The sequence below is a fragment of the Corylus avellana genome, chromosome ca2, assembly GCF_901000735.1.
Source record: "Corylus avellana chromosome ca2, CavTom2PMs-1.0".
Lineage (NCBI taxonomy): Eukaryota > Viridiplantae > Streptophyta > Magnoliopsida > Fagales > Betulaceae > Corylus > Corylus avellana.
The window spans coordinates 4,318,828-4,341,087 of NC_081542.1; the positions used below are offsets into that span (position 1 = coordinate 4,318,828).

Genomic DNA, 22,260 nt, shown 5'->3' on the forward strand with positions numbered 1-22,260 from the left:
GGTGGCCAATTGAATCAACATTGACTTGATGGTAATTTTTTCTCTTTTAGCAGCTTCCTTCATCTATCAATATTCCCTAACTTAAATATTATGTTCATATATCATACTAATATATTTTATTTCAACCTATAAGTCACCCATTTCATGTCTCGACCACAAAGTCGCAACCCATGCGATCATATACTCGACTAGTTGTATCTAATCTCATGCACATATTCGACGTAGTGATTGACTCCAATATCAAATAATATAAACTTTAAGTAAAACTCTTCCGTGAAAATTGGCTTGCAAAGAGTGTACCATACCCGAATGTCTATCTACATGATCTATCTTTGTCTTGAACTTTCTTCTTTCTAAACATCTACCACCTAATCCTAATCTATCTTTGTCTTGAATTTTCTTCTTTCTAAAGGAATAAAGACGTGTTCTTATGACGCCATGGATCTCAAATGACATTACAACAGAGCTAATGGTTGCACCTACCATGTAGATTGTAGTAGGTCTCCAAGGCATGTGGCAATATGGGGTTGCATTGATAGCTACATGCTTTTCCCATACCTTCCTCTCACTTTCCTCAATTTTCTTGCCTTTTTTATTTTTTTATTTTTATTTTTTTTTCAGTTGGGTGTGCTGATGTGGCAGTAAATAATGGGACTAAATCACCGAAAGTGTGCTTAAGTTAACCTTTTTTTTTTTTTTTTTTTTTTAAGGCTTAAGTTAATCTAAATGCATTAGAGGGAGATTATGATGTCAACCATATGGATTGTGGGCTAAAATTAAGGAGGATAGAGAGAGAGGGAGAGGAAAGAAATTCCAACAATCTTGATCCACAATTTCCTCAAAAAGAAAAAAAAAAAAGTCCAAAAGAAATATAAAAGAAACTCATTCAAAGTGTAAGGAATAGAAGAATGTCCCATAGCACCTATGGAATATTCTCAAACACATACCCTCTAGTCACGTTACAGCTATGAATGCACATATGAAGTCGGTTTTAGTCCAAGTCCAACCATATCTTAAAATTTTAATACAAAATCTAAAACATTATCCATTAATGTGAATTGGTCGGTTTAGTCATAAAACATTATCTATTTCATTATTTAATTTATTGCGTGATTAATCTTATTTTAATTACCAAGTCCTCTTTTGGACCAACTAACAAAACTAGAAATGCGTGTGGTCAGAGCCGTTGGTCATAGGAAGCTACACTTGTGCCACATGGTAGAACACCGTCCTCTAAATCAGATGCCGACACCTCTCCTCCCCGCAGACAAGACTTATAGGGGCCCTCAGGTTAGGTTAGGTTAGGGACATGGCCCCCATACGGCCCCCATTATAACGGGACGTGGCTGTTGAATAGTCCACGTGGCCAACTTGGCATGCAGAAAAGAGAAAAATGGCAGATATGAATGCCTATGTGTCAAAAGAATTGGTCTCCGTGCCTCAACTTTCTGTGACTTTCGCGTCTGGTAGTTGGAGGCTACTGTCGAAATTTAAAAAAAAAAATGGAAAAGTGGAGTAGAAGAAAAATGTATTTGCAGAAGAGACCCTGACCATGGGTCTAACCTTGTAATTATGCGAAGATCGAATGGTGTTTTATCTAAAGGAAGGTTCACCAAGGGCTCTTCTGTTTATTATATCCTGCCTTTCGTGCACCGGCCAAGTCCAGAAGCGTTGCTGTAACCGTTGGATCAGATCCCACCCACACGTAGTAGCGTCCGATTTCTTCGGGATTCTATAAGGTATCTCAATGATCAAAGACTCAAAACGAGACCCACCATTCTACTCTAAACGACGTCAGTGAAGTTGTCATGGGACCCTCGGACCCCATCACCATAATTCCTATATAAACACCCCCACCCCATCACCTCCCAACACCATCATCGATCACACAAAGCCTTTTGAGTACAAATATTTTCTTCTCAACCAAACACTTCAGATTCTTTCTCTTCATTTCCACTCCCAAAACCTTAAACTCTTTGTTCACTTCTTGCTTTCTTGAAAAACCCACTTGAAATGGCTCCTGACATCACCACCGCCACCGCCACCGCCGCCAACCCAACCGGGCTAGCCAAGGCCGGCAGCATGCCTAGCCGGGCATTTGTTACTTTCTTGGCTGGCAACGGGGACTACGTGAAAGGTGTGGTTGGCTTAGCCAAGGGCTTGAGAAAGGTCAAGAGCAAATACCCTCTAGTGGTGGCAATCTTGCCCGACGTTCCCGAGGAGCACCGTGAGATTCTGGTGTCTCAGGGATGCATAGTGAAGGAGATTGAGCCGGTGTACCCGCCGGAGAATCAGACCCAGTTCGCCATGGCGTACTACGTCATCAACTACTCCAAGCTTCGTATTTGGGAGGTATGAAAATCCATGTTTGCATAATTGCATGTGTTACAAGCAAAATAATGTCATTTTTAGATAGACTAAATATTTGAAATTGCAGTTTGTGGAGTATAGCAAGATGATCTACCTAGACGGAGACATTCAAGTTTTTGAAAACATAGACCACCTCTTTGACCTCCCAGACAACTACTTCTATGCTGTGATGGATTGCTTTTGTGAGCAAACCTGGAGCCACTCTCCACAGCACAAGGTTGGCTATTGCCAGCAGTGCCCTGACAGGGTCAGCTGGCCTGCTGATTTTGGTCCCAAGCCTGCCCTCTATTTCAATGCTGGCATGTTTGTGTATGAGCCCAATCTCTCAACATACCATGACCTCCTCAAGACCCTCAAAGTTGCCCCTACAACCCCTTTTGCTGAGCAGGTAATTATCAAATTTCTATGGGTATTTTGGTCACTATATATAATCATGTCATTTTCAAGATGCTGACTTGAAATTTTGTATGATTCTTGCAGGACTTTTTGAACATGTTCTTTAGGGATGTTTACAAGCCAATCCCACCAGTTTACAACCTTGTCCTGGCCTTGTTGTGGCGCCACCCAGAGAACATTGAGCTTGAAAAGGTCAAAGTTGTTCACTACTGTGCTGCTGTGAGTATATATAACAAATATATCCCAAAAGTTGAGATAATTCTTCTTTCCTTGGAATATAATCTAAATGGTGTAAATTTGGATTTGGGTTTTTAGGGGTCTAAGCCATGGAGGTACACTGGCGAGGAAGAGAACATGCAGAGGGAAGATATAAAGATGCTGGTGAATAAATGGTGGGACATTTATGATGATGAGTCATTGGACTACAACAACACTGTGGCTTCTGCAGAGGCTGGAGCAGGGGCGGAGCAGAGGAGTCTGCAGGCATTTTTGGCGGCGCTTTCGGAGGCTGGTGGTGTTCCCTACATTACCGCCCCATCCGCCGCTTAGTGCCGGTGGATTATATGCAAATAAATGTGTATAGGACTTATATATAATAGTCTTCTGTTTTAAGGGGAAGACTTTCCTATTCAAATAGTAGGGGTTTTTTTCAAGGGTTTTACACTCTGGTTGGTTGTGGTCTTTCTTGTTGTAAGTGAAAGACCTACCTATTATGATTGTATTCAGAGTGACATTTTTAGTTTTGGTTTGTTCACATTGTCAATTTTATGGGAACAAAGATTTTACTATATATACAATACACTGTTATCTCTCTCTCTCTCTCTCTCTTGAAGAAGAAGAAATTGTTTTTACATTTTGCAATTGGCATGCCATGCCAGGACTAACTGTCATGAAAAACATCTTCTGCCATGAACATGAAAAACTTGTTCAGCCAGCGTGGGAACTTAGTAATCTGAAAATTGAAGTTGTGAGGTAATAAGGAAGAGAGAATAATGAATAGAGCAGAGGAAAAAATTCTAACTGTGCAAGGAAAACAGAGGATTATTTTAGATAGCTTAGCAAAACCGAATTTTGCCAAAACCAGGAAAACTCTAGTTGTTGCATAAAATCAAATTGCTAATAATTATAAAGATTCTACAAAAAATATGGCAAAATTTGGTAATAAAATCTCTATTAAAACGAAAAAAGAAATATTTCGTAAAATATTAAAAAGTAACTCAAAACATTGATTTGAAGGGAAAAAGTGTATTTTGATTCCAAAAACGCTCACTACTAAGGGCTCGTTTAGGATTGCATTTGAAGAGCTTAAAAATGTTTTTAACACTCAAAAAATTTGCTCGAAGAAAAAAGTATTTGTTTGGTAAAAAAATTAAAATCGCTTTAAATGGTTTAAAAAGCCTAAAAATAGCAACAAAAAAAAAAAAAAAAAAACTTTTAACAAAAGCTTAAAAATGAAGATTTTGTCTAAAAGTCTTTTTAACTTAAAAGCTCTATTTCTTAAACGCAATCCCAAACAGGCTTTAAGCAAAGTTAGGCCACATCGTGCATGCCAAAAAATGTGTTCTAAATCGGGATAAGCTATATCAATTTTATTGCACATTGCACCCAAATTACACGTAATTCTGCCGATTCTTGTATTAATATTCTCTGTTAAGATATTTCAATGCCATTAATTCATTATTTGACATTGCAACATCTACTAATCCATGTCATTCGAATTGATGGGATTGGATATTTGACTTTTGGTTGTTTGAATTTGAGCACAGTCTATGTAGGCACCCCGTCTGGAAGCTGGACTTGACCACTCCATCCACATTACATCAGAAATTTGACACCACGGATAGTGGATAAGAGTTGATTTATCTTTGAGAGAGCTCATGAGCAAAGAAAATGAACAGCTTCAACCAATCTTTTGAAGAAGAATCTTAAAACGGATCTGAACAAAGATATTAACAGAGAATTGTGAGATTAGCTTTCTTGCCCGAGTAAAAGACCCCACGGATGGACCCCGCAAAGGAACCCCTATCCAAAGTGGAGAGGGAAAGGAACACCCATAATTGTTTTTTGAAACAATGATCGATTTATATTCCATCCTCTTTAGCCTGATTTCCTGTTCATTCCAAGAAAGGAAAAGGTTGCCTTAAGCACCCTGTGCTGCTATATATTGGAATTAAAATGAAAAACACATTCATATGGAATTAATTACACAATTGACTAGTGTTTGTGAGCTTTAATTGTGAAATTAATTAGCCATTAGTTAACACTTAGGCGGTGTAATGGTATCATAAAACCAGGAGCCCCTTGTTACACACAGATTCTAAGGATTATCATCCTTTTCTTGAACATCAAATTCTAGGTTTACCCTAGGATTTCAGAACCATTAGAAGGCAGTCTTCTTTCATTCTGATTTATATGCAAGATGTCAAAATCCCTTTATAGTTGCAAAAAGTTTGAGCAGACACCTTTTAAGCCATATAGATTCATTAAGAAAAGAGTTATATTAAGAAAAGAGTTATGTTATGTTGTAACTGGTAGTTCATATTAACACTAGTAGAAGGCCAAGTAGACGGGAGCGGAGTACAAGTTGGGTTTAAGATTTTTCCTACATATATGTTATGATATAACTCTGAATCAAAAAAAGTAAAATACAGCCGTCTCTATGTGAACGTAAGCACATTGCCGAACCACGTAAATCTGTGTCTCTACTCTTAATCTCTCTCTTTTCGATTATATACTGTTCATCATTGTGCACGATATCAGCATGTTACATATGACACTTCTATCTAACTGGACTGGTGTGACGATGCTCATAAGGAAACAATATCTGTCTCTTATAAGATTTGATAATATATCAAAGTTTCTCCTTCATCATTTATTTTTTGATCAAAATAAGAAACATGTTGTTAAGGAAACATGATAAACGCTGCAATACTCAACATGTAGTCCCTTATATAACCCCCTCTCCTCCTCCCCATTTCCTCACATCCAACTTGAACCATAAGATGGCTTCCATTGTTGCCTTCTCCCTGCTGCCATTAGCAGCCATGTTCTTGTTCTTCCACCCCATCCAGAGTAACGAGCAGACCCAGCAAAACATTGAAACCATCTGTCACCAAGTGGAGGACTATAATTTCTGCAAACAGTCTCTCAACTCCAACCTGAAAAACCCAGATGCAAGCATTTCTGATCTGAATGAAATAACCATCAACCAGACCACTGTAAAAGCAACAGACACACGTGCTTTTACTCAGGGAGTTCTTAAGAATGCAAAAGGTTATCCAGAAGAGGCTAAAGTTCTCAGTGAGTGTGAAAAGGATTATGGTCTTGTGGTGGAGTTTTTCCAGGAGGCTTTCAAGTCCCAGAACAGAGGAGATTACAGTCGCATGCTGTCTTTTGAATCCTCTGCTCTTAATGCAATATCCCTCTGTGAAGCTGGCTTCGGCTTCGGCTTCCCTGTAAACCCCTATTTCTATTTGATTGAGAGGAACAAGCCATTGAAAACTCTCATCAACATGGCTGTAGCCATCGCACATACTTTTTTCAACGTTTGATTTCTGTCTTCCAAAGTTCCAATCATGTTGTAATTGTTTTTAATTGTTAATAAGATTTGCTTGAGTTTATTCCACACCTTTTTCATGATAATCAAACGGAAAATGTTACACATTCATTTGCAATCAATCTATTTTGTAAATTTAACAGGATTTACATTAAATCCATTCAAGAATAAATTTGCTGGCATCCATCTCACATATATTTTCGCTGAGTTGATATACTTTACTCACAATTAGTATTTTTTTTTGGAAAGAATATTATAAATATTCATTATCTCAAAAAATCTATCAAAAGATCACACAAGAAGGGATATGTTACTCCTTTCGTACAATATCACTTACACTTGGTGGGGCATCCTTCAACCAAGAAGACATAGTGACATGGGTGGTAGCCAATTTTGCAAACGTATACGCCACATTATTAGCGTCCCTCATTACATTATTTGTCATTTTTAATTAAAAGCGTTCTTTGTGAAAATGTATGCATAATGAATGTTAGAATATGAAGAATCATTTCTATCTAGCATTTAAGCAAAATCTAAAGATATAATTATTAAAATTGAAAACTCAACTACTAAATTAAAATGAAACAAAAACTTATGAAAGACTAAATATAATTCTTTTCTTTTGCCTTTTCGAACAAATTCATACTTAGCAATCTGACGGGCCATGGCCCATTGGTTGGAGCCCTTGAAAGTCCTACTCTACTTGTTTGGGCTCTGTTCCTAACAGGAACTTCCTTAGAGACTGGTGGAATTCTACAATGCAACTTGGCACAATCTGACTGACAAAATTGGTCAACTAGCCAAACCCAACGGAAAAAAGGAAAAGAAGAGGAAAACACAAAAGATTAAAATCACAACAACAATAAAAAAGTTAGGTTTTTTTTTTTTTTTTTTTTTTTTTGGAAATTAAACACCACACAAAGTCCTCCGCATTCAGTTGTAGTGTCCGCCTGTTTGTAGGGACTCACTAACTCAGACTGATCAGTTCTGACACCAAAACGATATTGATAAACACAAGCGAACGGATAAACCTCTGAAACCAGACCCAAAAACTGAAAGATTTTTTTTTTTATCTTTCTATATTTTGTTGTTGGTTGTGAATTCTGAGAACCCATTTCTGATGAGACTCTGAGTGTCGAAACCCACTGCCCAAAATTCCTTCTTTTTTGAGTCTGCATGAGGAGGAAGGAACCCATTTGGTCCTCCTTCAAGCCAGAGTACTTGAAGAAGCAACCATGGCTGCTATGTTCATCAATACCCACTCACCCTCTTTCGGTTTCTTCAAATTTTCGCTTCGCCAAGTTTCTCTATCGGCGCCGCCTTCTCGAGTCTGCACTCGCTTCGCTTCTCGCAGGAGGTTTAGTTTTCATCCTCACAGTTCCTGCAGGTGAACCTAAGCCTATATGTGGTTTCTGCTTTCTTTGGTTGCATAGAAAAATGTGTGTGAAACGAGAAACAAAGTTTGGATTTTTCTTATTGTTTCGTATTTTTGGGACTTTTACTCAAATGGGTCTAATAGAACTTGTTTACTTGAGCTGAGTTATTATGTATGGTAAACGAGAACAATACAGACTTTTTTTCTGTTCTGTTTGGTTGCTGAGAAAATTTTGGAAATGTGAACAAAGTTTTGAGTTGTTTTCTGATTTTCGGGACTTGTACATAAATGCGTGTAATATCACTGATTAACTTAGTTGAGCTGAATTATTATTTAGGGGAATTGGAAACATCACAAATGGGAAAACAATTTTTATTTATTTTTTCATTTGGTTGCAGATTTGACAATTTAGTTTCAAGGTGTTCAATAACAAACACGGACGTACAGTTCAACCAGGTTGCCACTGAGGATGAGCTCCTAGAAGATTTTTCAGCAGTTGAATCTAACTGTTCAGTCCCGATTGTTCATCTCAAATCCGAAATTCTTGAGACTGAATCACTGAATTTGCTGACCGAAGAGACTTATGTAGATAGTCTATTGACGAAATTGCCTGTATGTTTCCTTGCGGACTTTTAACATTTTTTTCTTGCCCGCTTTTAGTATCTTTCAAGTTTATATCATTCTTGAGTCTCAACTTATTGTTCTCTCGTCAATCTATTATTAAATTTGTAGGTTTTATCAGAGGAGGAGCAAAATGCCCTTGCAGCTACTCCAGCCCATCCAGCAGGATTATATGGTGAGAGCCTCCACCTTGCAGCATGGTGATGGCTTGAAAGATGTGACATTCCTATAAAGTTGTCTGATTTAGGGACCCTCCATATGCAATAAGTATTAGGGCCCAACGTTATGGATTTGTAAGCTAGAAACCATTTTTGATGTAATGATTCTTAGTCTTCGAAAGATTATTTAGTATATCTGTGCAAGTCATGGATTTTGATTAGCTTATGTGAGACATGAAGTATGAGTGTTTTAGATAGCCAGATGTTTCTCTATATCTGTGAAGACTTTCAGCGCTTGTCTAATTCCTGCACTGGCCTCTGTTCATCTCAGTAGCAGTATAGAAAGCTAGTTTATTTCTCTTGGCTTATTATCCATGGGTCAACTGTTCCTCTAGTAACATACATTATTTTCCTTGCTTCTGTACACTTTCAGACTACTATAACCTTATAATGATGACATGTTTCACTAAATGGAGTCTGTTCATATGGATATGGGGTTTCCATTCATTTCAGATGAAGTTGCAATAGATTAGCCAAGATTATTGTTGCGTAGTGGTGCCTTGATGTGTCATTTACACTATAGAATGTGTTAGATTGTTGAAGCAGTTCCTAACCTAGGGGGTTTCATTTTGCAGCTCTTTATGCCAGTTGTGTTGCTGGAAATGTAGTGGAACAGCTTTGGAACTTTGCTTGGCCTTCTGCTATTGCATTGCTTCATCCGAGTCTTCTACCAGTGGCCGTCATAGGATTCTTTGCTAAGGTTGCTGTAATTTTGAAAAGATAAATAAAGCATATGCAATGGGCTAGGAAGAATGTATTTTCTAATGAGCTTCATGTTGAACAGCTAGCAATAATTGGTGGAGGCCCTTTGGTTGGAAAACTTATGGATAACTTTCCCAGAGTACCCGCATATATTTGTCTGAATGTTGTGCAGGTATTCTTTTTTTTTTATTCAATTATCATATATTCAAGCAGGTTGGTGAACTATCTCTTTCTTATTTCTTTCTTTCTTTTAAGAATCTGTTCTCTTGTTCTCCTGGTTTTTTGTCAGGCATCTGCACAATTATTATCTGCATCAATGATAATATATGCCCATACTGTTCCTCATACTTCTACATCATCCATGCTTCTCCGTCCTTGGTTCATTGTGCTGGTATTAGCTGGGGCTGTTGAAAGGCTATTTGGAGTCGCAACAGGGGTTGCTATGGAGCGTGATTGGGTCGTGCTGGTAGTGCCTTTCTATGCGTTCCTTGTTCCTTCATATGTACTGATGGTTATCCTTTTCATCTGGGATGAGTATCCCCTAATTATTTTTCTTGTTCGTACAGTTGGCTGGAATAAATAGGCCAATTGCACTTGCGGAAGCTAATGCTGTTCTAAGTAGAATCGATCTTCTATGTGAGGTATTTGCTAATTTTATTATCTTTTAATTTTCTAATGACTGTTCAATTGACTTACATATGCATGGTTATGGTATAATAGTTGCCCTATTCTGCGGTGGGAGTGCGAGCATTATAAAGTGCAAACAGTAAACCTATGGATATCATTTATATAACTTGACATTAGGGGACATTATTATCTATAATTGCAGATAGTTGGAGCATCGCTATTTGGTGTTCTTCTCTCAAAGTTTGACCCGGTGACTTGCTTGAAGTTTGCTGCCGGTTTGATGTTATGGTCATTGCCTGTTGTGGTAATTTCTTTTCTGCCTGTCCATCTATGATCCTTAGTTGGAAGCCTTCTTCATTTTTGGATTCCATTCCTCAGGTTGTTCTCACATGGTTAACCAACAAGCTCTCTACCGGTGTTCTTGATCGCGCTAAAACTTCACAAACCTATTGCAAAACATCCACTGGGGAACCTTTGCCTGATGATGACAATATAGGTAAAATATGTTGATTATATATATGTTTAGAAGGTAGTTTTTTAATGTTATACCTGCTAATTCCACCATTTGGAAAACCAGTGGATATAGGTCTGGAAGCTATTAGACATGGGTGGAAGGAATATATGCAGCAGCCAGTTCTTCCTGCAAGCCTGGCCTATGTGCTCCTCTACTTCAACGTTGTTCTCACTCCAGGCAGTTTGATGACAGCATTCTTAACACAGCGTGGTACTTTAAACTTTTTGGTCTATTGACTTGCAATATCTCTGAAGAATTTGTAATACCCCAGTCCCACATTGGAAAATGAGGAGCCCACATAGAGTGAATAGTTTATAAAACGCTCATGAGTGCTAAGTCTTACGTTGGTTTCTTACTAGGTGAGAGTGAGCTTTACAAGTGATTCTCTTCGAATTGACTAGTCCTTTTAAAGTGATAGTGCAAATATGGTTATCGCTTTTCCTGGGTCATTACAAATGGTATTAGAACAACCTAGTAGCGCCATATGGTACTAAAGCGTTGTATGATGAGGCCCTGGAGAGGACGTTGAGGATTTAAGGGGAGGAGGGATTGTAACACTCCAGTCTCACATTGGGAAGATGAGTAGCCCACATAGAGTAACTGACTTATAAAGACACTCATGAATGCTATGTCCCACATTGGTTCTTACTAGGTGAGATTATACTTTATAAATGATTCTAAGGAAATTCTAAATTGATTAATTTTAGCGTAGATGTGGCTATTGCTTTTTACAGTTCATTAAAGGATTAAATTGTAAAAATTTAGTACCAAGTCCTGAAGGAACTTTCACATCTATGTTGAATGTTAGACCATATTTAGCAGTATAATACAACTCATACTATGAGGTGCTTGGAACTACCGCTAGTTGATGGACCCTTTTCTTTTTGCTCCTTTTGGCTTTTAAGAGCACCCTATAGTTTGAAATAGTGGCATTTTGCCTACCTTTGCCAGTCTGCATTGGGAAGGTTTATGAAAAAAAATCATGTGTGCCTGATGCTATTGTTTGAATGGCTTTTGTGGATACTTACCTCCTAGTTGTTATCTGGGCACCTCTATATAACATTGTTTTGTAAAATGTTAATTCTGCTTGTAGTGTGGATGAGTTTTATGACTTTAAAAAAAAAAAAAAAAAGTGTGGAAGAGTTCTAGCTTGAAAGAAAGCAGAAAAAGGAAGAAATGACTCTTTTTAGCGGTGTCCAAAGAGTCATAAATTATATGATGGGAGATTTTTCATTTGACTTACTGATAGGCTAAATAAGGGGGATGAAATGCCACTACTTGAACTCTGTGGAGCTCTTTTCTTTTTCACGGAGTAGAATTTTAGGATGTTAAACTAAAATTAACATAAACTTCAAGGGTAATCCCTTTGAGTAATTATTGCAGAAATTCATACATAGAGTTTCATAAATTAGAAAGCACTTTCTCAGTTTTTGGTTGTCTTATTGCTTGCTCTCTTTGATATTTTACTTGATATATTGGTTTGTCTTGATTGCTTGAATATGTGTTGTGTAATCTAATACTAGGAAGAAGGAATTCATAGTATGCACTACACCGCCCTTTTCCTTTTAAAATATATATTTCTCTGACCTGTGCCTTATAATGTCTTTTTCTCTATTTCTCTCCAAAGTTCCTGTCTAACTATGATGTGGGATTTTTTAACAGGTCTAAATCCATCAATTATAGGGATGTTTAGTGGATTATGTGCTTTTATGGGTGTTGCAGCAACATTTATATCTGCAGACTTAGTCAGGCGATTTGGCATTTTAAAGGTTGCATCTGTTTGCTTTTTGTGTTTCTGATATTCTAAAAGGTTCCTGTTTAGGTCTAAATCTTTTGATTTCCTTCACCAGGCTGGAGCAATTGGATTGTTATTTCAGGCTTCACTTCTCACCATAGCTCTTGCTGCATATTGGAGTGGTTCTGTTGCCCAGCATAGTCCCCTTCTTTTCTTCTTATCTTTGATTGTAAGAATCATTTTTAACTTTCTTGTTTTCCCATTAGATTCAATGATTGAGTTCAGAGGTAATGCTAGTGCAAAAGCATATAAACTAGACTTTTTTCTTGTTTTCCCATTTGAATCTTGCTTAACAAAGACAAGTTTTATGTATACCTGATAAAATGGTTGATCTACTTCCATATGCAGGTATTATCGAGATTAGGACACATGTCATATGATGTTGTTGGGGCACAGATTCTGCAAACTGGGATCCCTTCAGGAAAAGCAAATATTATTGGGACAACAGAGGTTGCAGTTGCTAGTTTGGCAGAGTCTGTGATGTTAGGAGTTGCGATAGTCGGAAACAACGCTTCGCATTTTGGTTTCCTTGCAACGCTGTCACTTTTATCAGTGGTTGGGGCAGCATGGATGTTCTGCCAATGGTTGTTGAATCCTACGGATGAACAAAGAAGACTTTTCTCTTTTGACCCTCGGTTTTAGTTTTCATGGTAAGTGTTTGGTTTTATTTGTTTCAGATTATTGTCTTATTAGTAAGCATCATTTCCCACCTCACATTTACGAGTCCATTCATTTTGCAGAAGTACATAAGAAGCTGAACCCCTCTCTGATTTTACAAATTGCATACTAATTACTTTGTAAGCATACCATTTAAAACCGCCGCAAGAATAGGCTAAAAACTGAGAATACCATCGTACTCTATTTATGCCCGCCACCGCTAGGCTCCGCCCACCCATAAGGATTACGGGCAGATTTTTTTTCCCCAGTTACCTAGACAGGCAGGATTTTTTTTCAAAAACCATCCAAAACGAGCAGATAGTTGGTGAAGGGTATGTGGTTGTAGGTACTACCCGCTCAGCCGCCAAGCATGACTAGTCAAGGATTTTGTATTTTGAAAAAGAACTTTATGTCACTTGACTTCAGTTAGTTTCTCTGCAGTTGATCTGTGGCTTTCCTTTCTGCAAAGGCTGGTTTGACATAAATTGGAGTCCAGAGATATAAACACCCCATTTTTACATTGTCCACATTCATCAATCTACAAGACTCAGAGGTAAAATATATTCTTAACTCGCCCATCATCTGCTCACTGTTTCCATGGTCAAATCGGTGAGCTGTGTATCTGTTACACGCCTTTGTATTATATGAAATAGATTACAAGTTTCAAAAGGTTTGATTTTCATTCATGTAGGGCCGCACTTGTACAAGCATTTGTAAAGCATTTGATTAATTCAGATTTTCTTTACTTGCTAATAATAAAACTTTGATTTGGTGGTTTTTTGCTGGCACACCCTTTAGAGCATCATGAAGTTCCTCATGAATTCAAGACTCTTAATGATTTGGCTAAAAGATTTTGCGTGAAGTTCTAATTTTTCTTAGTACTTTTTTTATTAAAAAAACACTATTCATGTTACGTGGTCCGGATAAATATAATAATTTCCTCTCAAAAAGTATTTGTGATCTAAAATATCATTTGATAAGATGACAATTTAGAATATTCGAACTGCTTAATATATTATTGATGGTTGGATTAGCGTTAATTGGCCACGTTTCAACCTAATCGTGGGGACTGTTCCCCACGATGGCTTAGGTTTAAGCATCTTACATCCCTTCAATTATGAGTGTATCTTGCATAATGGGGTTGAGCGTGGTTATTTGGCTTGAATTCCATGCTACACATGGAACGATGGAACTGCACCTTGGATCGGTTTTGTGGCGTTTTTCGCATATGAATTTTGTAGGCGTGTGAGCTTGTCGGCTCAAATCCTAACAATACCCATTCATAAGTTTCATAAAAAACTTTTTTGCTTAATCCAATTCATTGACTTAAGAATTAGAGTAATTTTTCGCCGGAATATTTGACAATAACTTTCGCGTTTGCATCTTGGATCGGTGTTCGGGTGCAAGCAACTGCTCCAGCAGTCGTAATCACATCAACTCATCGACCACCACCATGTGTATGTTCAATGTAACATAGTCACAAAGTCACAATGGTCTGAACATTATGGTTGGCGTATGAGAAACGAAATTCGTACATGATGAACAGGATTCACCAACTTAATTATTATTATTATTAGAAAAATTTAAGATTAAATCGTACACGTAACTGGTTTAGTGCTTCCAAGTAGATGTTGACTCAAATCAATGCAAAGCCCACTAATCAACAACTCATTTGCCTAGAAGAAATATTAAATAAAATATATTGTTGCATGTTTTTTTGTTTTTCGGTATGTATTTATTTATGTGCATGTTTGTTTAATAACCCGCAACGACATGGGGTTCCGTGTGTGCCGTTCCGAATCGGGTATTGGGTTTCGTTTCGGTCAACGCCACGTGCCCTACCCGTCACGCTGGGCCCCATATTCCAAGACACATACTAATCAGAATATTCCTTCATCTTTACAGACTTTACTAATATAACCCTTCAATTAAACACTACCCCTAAACTAAATTTACCTGTTTGCTAATCCTTTTTTTTAATTCAAAATTCTATTTATCTTTATATCTAACCGCTCTATTTTAATTATAAAACAAAAATTAGATGTTCTTTTAGTGTCTTCTTAACTGTGATGTAACTTTTAAAATTATCGTTAAATTTCAGATTATCATTATTAATTTTTAATCTATTAGTAATTTTAAATGTCAAATCACAGTTGAGAGGACACTAAGAGAACACTATAAGAATACCTAACATTTTCCTAATAAAAATTTGAAGAGAGTTTTGTTTCAAATTGTTTTTTAGAGCATTTGATTATCATGTTTATTTTTAATAAAGTATATGATTCTCATACATTTTTTTTAATATGTTTTAAGCACATTAATTTTATAAATTAAATTAAAAAAAAAATTATTCATTATAATTAACTGAATATTTTTTAGTTCAAATAAAACGAAAAAAATTTAACAATTTAATTAGAAAAAAGAGTTTATCCATAATTTAAAGAGAAATAATTATCCAACCGTGTATTGCCATCAAAATATTTATTTATTTTGCTAAAAAAAAAAGTACTTGATTGATGCAATGCATAATGCAGCAATGCATTATTGTCGATAAGATAGATGGCTTTCTTTTCAATGTTTATTTCCTGTACTTAATTAATTAATTGATCATTAAAAAAAAAAGAAAAAAAAAAAAAGAAAGAAGAATTTCAAGTTACAAAGAGCATCACGTGAATCAAGGCAATCCCTCCCAGGGACTACCGCCATTGGATAATAGGTACTGTAACTGGTATTCTTGTGATTGGTTTAATCGGTATTTTCTTTTATGGTTCATATTCCGGATTGGGTTCATCCCTGTAGTAATCTGATGAATTGACTTGTAGACATGAAAGCGTAAGAACTCAACGGGATCCCCCTCGAATCAGACAAATAAAGAGGGGGTAAGTCCCGTTAAGTTCTTTTAAGTTCTTAATGATCAAAATATTTTACAAAATATTTTATTCATGCCTAAAAACTCTCCCGTGTTTGTCGCGTGTATTCAACGTCTCTTCTCAACAGCGCCCCCCAACACACTTTTTACTGTTTTACCAATTTCCATTTGACATTTTTGTATTGCTTCCTCCATTGTCTCACCATATTATTTATTGATTTTTACATAGGTAGATAAATAATTAGGGCATATACTGTAGCTTGAGTTTTGCCCACTACCCTAATCCGAGACTTGTTGTTAGCTGAAACTTGGAGGGCACCAAATGGGGGTGTCCCATCAAATGACTTGATTTTGATTACTCAATAGAGTGAGGAGCTTTCGGGTACTAATTTGGCCAAACTATATAGTTCTACAAGATGATTGAAATGACTCACTAATGTACTCGTTCGACTTTTATCGATATTTAAATCTCTACAAATTTATTGTCTGAATTGTTAATTGCTTACATAATAAGCTTTTGGCGTACTAATTTTGCTAATTATAACTTTTATTAATACAGTGTGATTTAAGCTTTTACCTGTGTTAAGATCATCATAAATTTACTATTTAAATTGCTAATTACTTAAAAAAGTGAGCTTTTGGGATACCATTTGGCTAACTATAACTCTTATTAATACAGTGTGGTTCAAACTTTTACCTGCGTCAAGATCATTATAAATTTACTGTCTTAATTACTAATTACTTAGAAAAGTAAGCTTTTGAAATACCATTTTAGTCAATTATAACTCTTATTAATGCAGTGTAGTTCAAGCTTTTACCTGCGTCGAGATCGTCATAAATTTATTGTCTTCATTGCTGATTGCTTAAAAAGTGAGCATTTAAGGTACCATTTTGGCCAACTATAACTCTTATTAATATAGTGTGATTCAAGCTTTTACCTGTGTCAAAATTGTCATAAATTTACTCACTAATTACTTAGAAAGTGAGCTTTTGAGATACCATTTTGGCCCACTATAGGTCTATGGAAAGAGTGAAATATGCAGACTGCTATAGAGGATAAAATTAAATAGAATAGTGTGGGCTGTGGGTGGGGAATTGGGTCTGTAAGACTGCAACTATCAAATTCTCATGGGGGGAGAAGGGGAGAAGGTGTGAAGGGAGAACAACTTTCAAGAAAAACACCTAAACCTTTTGAAGTAAACAACATCATCCCATTTCCCAAAACTAAAAAGAATTTCCACAACGCGAACCCCCACACTTCCCCAAAGACCCTTGAGAAGAGACATTTCTAGATCCACATCAATAACCCACCTTGAAAATTGGGAGAGAGAGAAAGAGAGAAAACACTCCCCCATTCCATCAATCCCAAGGCCATATTAACAAAGAAAGAAAACCATGTGAGCTTAAAAAGGAGAAAGAGGAAAGCAACCTCACTCTCTAACCCATGCTGTCAAAAACCTCAAACCTCCAAGCACCTTCTTCATCATTTCCCACGACCCAATGCCCCCACACTCCATCATTTTCAGTAAGACAAGTGTGGAAAGTAAAAGAAACTACTAATAAACAATAGGCTTAAAAGAAAAAAAAATTGAAAAAAAAAAAAGAAAAAAAAGGAAAGAAATTTCTCTCTCTCTCTCTCTCACACACTCACTCAAACACAGCTCATACCCATGATTTTACATCACTAGTTAATATTCTTCAAGCTTATCCAATTTGTAACATCTTAGAACCCTTTTGTAATGAATATTATTATAAGAACAATTTAATATGGAAAAAAAAAAAAAAATGTTCTTTTCACCACGACCTGCTGTTGTTGTTGGTTGCCACAGTGATTTGGACTTGAAAGCGCCCATCTTTTCATGTCCAATGACACTGATAGTTGATATATCACTTGGCTTTGTTCATGTCCTCTTTTGACCCTTTATTTCTCTTCTCTCTTCTTCTGTTTCTTCATCTTTTTCAAGCACTGTGTTGAAGCAATACTAAAGTTGAGAAAGTGTGTTTGTGAGTGTCTGATAATGGGGTCTCTGGGAGGTGAGACTGCAAAGAAGAAGGCAATGTGGCTCTATCCAAAGGTTTTGGGATCCCATCCTTCTGAGAGATGGGGGCACTCAGCTTGCTCTTCTCATGGAGTTGTTTATGTCTTTGGGGTATGTTTCATTTTCTCCACTCTTTTTGGCCTTTTTTTCTTCATAATATCTTTTATATTTCACCAATTAGTTTCTAACTATGTCTTCTTCAGTTATGGTTTTCGGGTTGCCTCTTATAGTTTTACTTCTTTCAAATCCTGACTCGAAATGCAGAAATCATTTCGTTTGAAATAGTTGTTCTGTTATAACCTATAATGTTTTTTTTTTAGTTTTCGTGTTTTGTGCATTTTAATGTTGTTTTTGGTTGTATACTTGTTGTACTCACTTTTTCTTGTATTCTGCAACAAAGTTATCTTAGGCAAATGAGACATACACTTTCTTCACTGGATTCTGTTCATTCCTAAATTTATCTTCTTTTGTATCTCTTTGGAGAATATCAAATTGTCTTCAACTTTGTCTGGGTTTTAGCTTCTCTAATTAGTAGGACAGTGTGGAAGGGTGGCAATTATATATATTTTTTCTTTAAATAGAAATGTTTCCTGGTTTCATTTCTTTTTTTTTTCTTTAATTGTCTTCCATCTACTTCTTTTCTTTTCTTTTTTCCTTTCTCATATTTTCTTGTAAATATTGTAATATTTGTACGTAAAATGGGATTATTTATGTTTTCTAACAATTTTCTTGGTATTTAGATCATAGGTCTGCATATTAAAAGTTTGATGACCCATATTGAACAACTTATTCAAAGCAAGAGTTCCTATATTAAACTTTTTTAGCTAATCACCAAATATTTCAATTTGCTTTTGCTTTCTATTAATTTACATGGGAAAGAACGGTTTCTGAAGATTATGAGGTGTGATAAGAGGGGTTTTACTAGTTTAATTACATTAATAATTTCTCTTATTGGAAAAAGGGAGGAAAAGACAGAGATGGACAAAGCACTTCAGCTTTCCTCTAGATCTTTGTTTTGAAGAATACTTCTGTTTTAGTTCCTCTCTGATGTTTAATTTGATTTTTCTTTTTCAAAAAAGAAAAATATGTCCTCAGCATCCTGCTATACTCTTTGGAATTACTTACAAAATAGAAAATCTATGACTTGCTGCTTGGACTTTACTACTTGTAGAGTTGGATCCTTTTAGAACTTCCTTTTTTTTTGTTTGTAAGGCAATCTTTGTTCCCATGTGTATCTAGGATTTGATTTCTTCCCTTTGACAAACCATTTCAGGGATGTTGTGGGGGTTTGCATTTCAGTGATGTCCTTGTGCTAAATCTGGATACAATGGTCTGGAACACTCTTGTAACAACGGGTCAAGGCCCTGGCCCAAGAGACAGCCATAGTGCTGTTCTTGTGGGGTGCAGGATGATAGTGTTTGGTGGTACAAATGGTTCTAAGAAGGTAAATGATCTTCATGTGTTGGATCTTGGGACCAAAGAGTGGATACAACCTGAATGTAAAGGGACTCCACCGTCCCCTCGCGAAAGTCATACAGCAACAATCGTTGGAGACGATAAGATAGTTATATTTGGGGGTAGTGGAGAAGGTGAAGCAAATTACTTGAATGATTTACATGTTCTAGACCTCAAGACTATGAGATGGACTTCTCCTGAGGTGAAAGGTGATATACCTGTCCCTAGAGACAGTCACAGCTCTGTTGCAATTGGGGACAAGCTTTTCGTGTATGGCGGGGACCGTGGCGATCGCTATCATGGCAATGTTGATATGCTTGATATGGACACATTTACTTGGTCAAGGGTATAAGCTCCCCCTTGCTCTTTGTCTCATTTTTTCATCAGTCTGGCTCTGGTGGTGGCTGAATTGCTTTAAATTACTACAAGTTTTAAAAATACATGTTTAAAATAAATGGAAAAAGCTCATGATTTTTTCTTTTTTCTCATCAGTTGGCTATTCAAGGATCTTCGCCGGGTGTTAGAGCAGGGCATGCTGCTGTCAATGTTGGGACAAAGGCAAGTCATTCTTACTAATATATACACTCTGGAAAGTAAGGAGGCATATAGACCTTGCATAGAATCAAATTTTGCTATCAAGTTTTACGTAGTTGAGGAAGTGAAGTGTTTTATTTTATTTAGTATTCGGAATCTCACTTGCCAAATAGTTTCTGAAAAGATACAAGTTCTTGCACTGTTGATGATTTGCAGGTCTATATCATTGGAGGGGTTGGAGACAAACACTATTACAATGATGTTTGGGTCCTAGACGTGAGTACTTGTTCATGGACACAGCTTGATATATGTGGCCACCAACCACAAGGGCGATTTTCTCATACAGCCGTTTTTACAGACTCTGACATTGCCATTTATGGAGGGTAAGTTCCAACATCGAAAGTTTCGTTTCAGCTTAACATTTTCGCATAATATCCTCAAGATTCAGTGTTTCTTTTGCAGGTGTGGGGAGGATGAGCGTCCTCTCAATGAGTTGTTGGTCTTGCAGCTTGGAGCAGAGCACCCGAATGGCCGGTACAACATTTCCATGTGCAAAATTTTTGGAAACCATTGGAATCAAGAAAAGAGACGGTTCCCTAGAGAAGCAGAAAGTAACTTGGTATGAAACTTACTATGAGTTTGCAAAATTTGACTTCTTGCTCATATATTTTTGTTATAAAAATGGAAAAGCTTATCAATTATGCTTTGGAGCAGAAAAATGTGCTCATGGGAAATAATGTCGAAGTAGCAAGAAAGGGAGCTCATGAATCGGAATCAGAACCAAAGCAATGTTTTGGCTTCAGTTCAGGTTGGTTTTGAAAAAAGGTTATATCTTTGCCTCAAGTACAAATGGAGATTCATGATTCATAAGTTTATTAATCATCTTTCAGATTTACTTATCAAAAAAATATATATATCTTTCAGATACATTGCATCCAAAGAGAAGACGAACTGCGAGTTCAAAGGCATGGGAGGTGGAATTGGAGCAAGAAGAGCATTCTCTTTCACTTTCCCAGCATTCATCTCCCTCGCAATCCGATCAAGAACAGACCCCACTAATGAAACACACTGATTCCGTCTCAGTCTCTCAAGGATTTCATTTGTTTAAGCGAATTCCAAGCAATTGCCAATCTAACTACAGTCTTGCAAGTAAGGAGAAAGAGCTCGGAAATATGGCCCAAGGAACTCGACAGGATGTTCAATTCCTAGGAGAACATCAAAACCAGCCAAAATTGGAAAAATTTCTTCATTTTGTTCCTTCAAGTAGACAAGCTGCACAATTCTCAGCTGTAGAACAGAAATCAGTGGAGGCAGGAGGGCCTGTTCCAAACCTGGTAAGTAAAGACCCTCTTGGAACACATTTTCAATTTGCACTGCCTTGTTCATGCCATTGACTTGTGCTTTTCTACTCCTTAGATTGGTTCTGAGGTCCGAGGTAAAGTTGACGGAGCCTTCGATTCTGGTCTCCTGATGACCGCAACCATTAATGGCAAAATGTTTAGAGGCGTGTTGTTTGCACCGGTAAGCGTTGGAGATTTTAATTTCAAGTACCAAATTTAATCTGTGCAAACTGCAAAGTACCTTAATTAAGTTCTATATGCAACTCATTAACCAGGCAACAGGAGTTACTTCAAGAGGGACAACTCTTGCACAAAATCCATTGCCTCAAACAAGCCATATTGCGGTTGCACAACCATTCCCAAACCAAAAACATTTGGAACCCTCCAAGGCTTCCCAGCAGCCAATGAAATATTCCATGCCAGAGTCTAGTCACAGCTTCCAGCAAGGCCCGGTGACTCGACCGTTTCCGGTCGTCAGAGCCGCTCCGGCTCTAGCCAGAGAGCCAAAGCTCAGAAGTGATCTCCAAGGTGTGGTTCTAACACTTGGAGGACCTGGAAGTGCCCATGGAAGATCATAAACATGTCAGGATATGGACATTTGGTCGTTTATATTATAATAAAATTTTGTAAATTTTTATATAGAATCTTCTTTTTCATTGTTGATGGTTTCAGTTTCAGGCTTTCGGAGTTAGGTAAGTTAGGTGGTGCCAAATGTCAACCCCTCGGCCTAGATGTTTATTTGATAATGTAATATTAAATGGTTAAGACTTCATTTCTTGAGTTTAATCTAATCTTGTTACAATCCTTGTTTGTAAATGATGTTTTTACTCTTTTACAAACTTATTTACTGTATTTTTTTATAAATACTACGCAGATAAATTTAATTATTCAGTAACTGTTGTAATAAGTTTTTATCCAATAGAGACGTGGCAAAAATATGGAATTATAGATATTTTTCTAACATCTTAGTTCTCCACCATTCTTTCTTTGTTTGTGTTAAATTATAATTTATATAGTTAATTTAATTATTTAATTAGTGTTCTAACATGACACGTAAAATATTTAATTGAAATTACACGTGAAATGATACGATTTTAGTTTTGATGCTATATTAAATCGTAATTTGTCTAAACAGTTTAATTTTATAAAAAAAATCTTAATTTAATGTGATATTAAAGCAAAAATCAGAAGT

General features: G+C 36.7%; 4 protein-coding genes across 5 annotated transcripts; all 4 read left to right on the top strand.

The window, feature by feature from the left end:
* Nucleotides 1-2,055: 2,055 nt before the first annotated feature.
* LOC132172140 (galactinol synthase 2-like) lies at nt 2,056-3,583 on the top strand (the record flags this gene model as incomplete). The annotated part of the gene is given in 4 exon segments (XM_059583590.1): nt 2,056-2,352; nt 2,438-2,758; nt 2,851-2,985; nt 3,082-3,583. Coding segments are annotated over 4 exon segments (987 nt in total), but the record flags the coding sequence as incomplete, so codon positions are not given.
* Nucleotides 3,584-5,768: 2,185 nt separating this feature from the next.
* LOC132168558 (uncharacterized) lies at nt 5,769-6,317 on the top strand. Its single transcript, XM_059579556.1, has one exon. It carries the CDS (start codon nt 5,769-5,771, stop codon nt 6,315-6,317), a length of 549 nt encoding a protein of 182 aa, XP_059435539.1.
* Nucleotides 6,318-7,231: 914 nt separating this feature from the next.
* On the top strand, nt 7,232-13,609 carry LOC132171049 (solute carrier family 40 member 3, chloroplastic). Of its 2 annotated transcripts, none has more exons than XM_059582255.1 (14): nt 7,232-7,709; nt 8,096-8,309; nt 8,430-8,493; nt 9,112-9,236; nt 9,321-9,410; nt 9,528-9,704; nt 9,805-9,879; nt 10,068-10,169; nt 10,244-10,361; nt 10,443-10,589; nt 12,042-12,148; nt 12,230-12,343; nt 12,523-12,824; nt 12,915-13,609. In XM_059582255.1, the coding sequence occupies exons 1-13, from the start codon at nt 7,558-7,560 to the stop codon at nt 12,814-12,816; spliced, it is 1,779 nt and encodes a 592-aa protein (XP_059438238.1). In that variant the 5' UTR covers nt 7,232-7,557; the 3' UTR covers nt 12,817-12,824; nt 12,915-13,609. The 2 variants fall into 2 exon arrangements, with proteins under 2 accessions (XP_059438238.1, XP_059438237.1); XM_059582254.1 differs by having other exon boundaries at nt 7,233-7,709; nt 13,273-13,609.
* A 3,809-nt stretch (nt 13,610-17,418) lies between these two features.
* On the top strand, nt 17,419-21,884 carry LOC132171093 (uncharacterized). Its single transcript, XM_059582317.1, has 9 exons — nt 17,419-17,850; nt 19,013-19,540; nt 19,687-19,752; nt 19,945-20,111; nt 20,191-20,347; nt 20,443-20,536; nt 20,653-21,062; nt 21,145-21,249; nt 21,344-21,884. Exons 1-9 carry the CDS (start codon nt 17,719-17,721, stop codon nt 21,644-21,646), a joined length of 1,962 nt encoding a protein of 653 aa, XP_059438300.1. The 5' UTR covers nt 17,419-17,718; the 3' UTR covers nt 21,647-21,884.
* The last annotated feature ends 376 nt before the right edge of the window (nt 21,885-22,260 follow it).